Source organism: Egretta garzetta, unplaced genomic scaffold, assembly GCF_000687185.1.
Source record: "Egretta garzetta isolate BGI_Z169 unplaced genomic scaffold, ASM68718v1 scaffold381, whole genome shotgun sequence".
Lineage (NCBI taxonomy): Eukaryota > Metazoa > Chordata > Aves > Pelecaniformes > Ardeidae > Egretta > Egretta garzetta.
The window spans coordinates 14,005-14,687 of NW_009258483.1; the positions used below are offsets into that span (position 1 = coordinate 14,005).

Here is a 683-nt window from a genome sequence, read left to right on the forward strand (position 1 = left end):
TGGGTGATGGGCTGCTGCTGGTAGCTGTCGTGTCTGATGTTGGGTTAGCTGGAGTAGGGATTCGGAACCTCCGGGGTGGGGTCGACGTAGCTGTGAGCAAAGTCCTCCACCCCCATTTTGTACCTCTTGTAAGCGAAAGCGATGAGGAGGCCCTAGAGAGACAAGGGGCCTGTCAGCATCAGGGCTGCGCTGGGCTGTGTGGCCCGGGGACCCCCTCCACGCTCCCTCCTGAGCGGGGCAGAGCCGGGCTCCACCACGGCTTCACTCACCCAGGAGAAGATGGAGAAGAAGCTGAAGGTGATGGCGGCGCGGCCCTAGAGAGACAAGGGGCCTGTCAGCATCAGGGCTGCGCTGGGCTGTGTGGCCCGGGGACCCCCTCCACGCTCCCTCCTGAGCGGGGCAGAGCCGGGCTCCACCACGGCTTCACTCACCCAGGAGAAGATGGAGAAGAAGCTGAAGGTGATGGCGGCGCGGCCCGAGTCAGCCCCGACGTGCACGTCCTTAGCCTGCGTCCAGGCCCACTGGTTGGTCAAGAAACAAAAGCCAATGAACCACAGGAACGTCCAGAGACCTGCGGGAGGAAGGTGGTGTGAGGGGCCAGGGCTGCGTCCTGCTGCTCCCAGGCAGGTCCCCAGGACAGACCCTGCTCCCACCGGGCCATCGGGGGGGGCCGGACACCTGCA

General features: G+C 65.0%; 1 protein-coding gene across 1 annotated transcript; it reads right to left on the reverse strand.

Annotated features, from left to right (window-relative positions):
* Nucleotides 1-6: 6 nt before the first annotated feature.
* LOC104131141 (synaptogyrin-2) lies at nucleotides 7-661 on the reverse strand. The gene is made up of 3 exons (XM_035900001.1): nucleotides 643-661; nucleotides 432-610; nucleotides 7-152 (listed from the first exon to the last, which is right to left on the reverse strand). Exons 1-3 carry the CDS (start codon nucleotides 659-661, stop codon nucleotides 45-47), a joined length of 306 nt encoding a protein of 101 aa, XP_035755894.1. The 3' UTR covers nucleotides 7-44.
* Between the last annotated feature and the right edge of the window lie 22 nt (nucleotides 662-683).

What these genes read in the sequence shown, in the direction of transcription:
- LOC104131141 (XM_035900001.1), bottom strand. An exon ending in TCTTCTCCATCTTCTCCTGG is followed by an intron (nt 153 to 431) that starts GTGAGTGAAGCC and finishes TTGTCTCTCTAG; the next exon opens with GGCCTCCTCATCGCTTTCGC.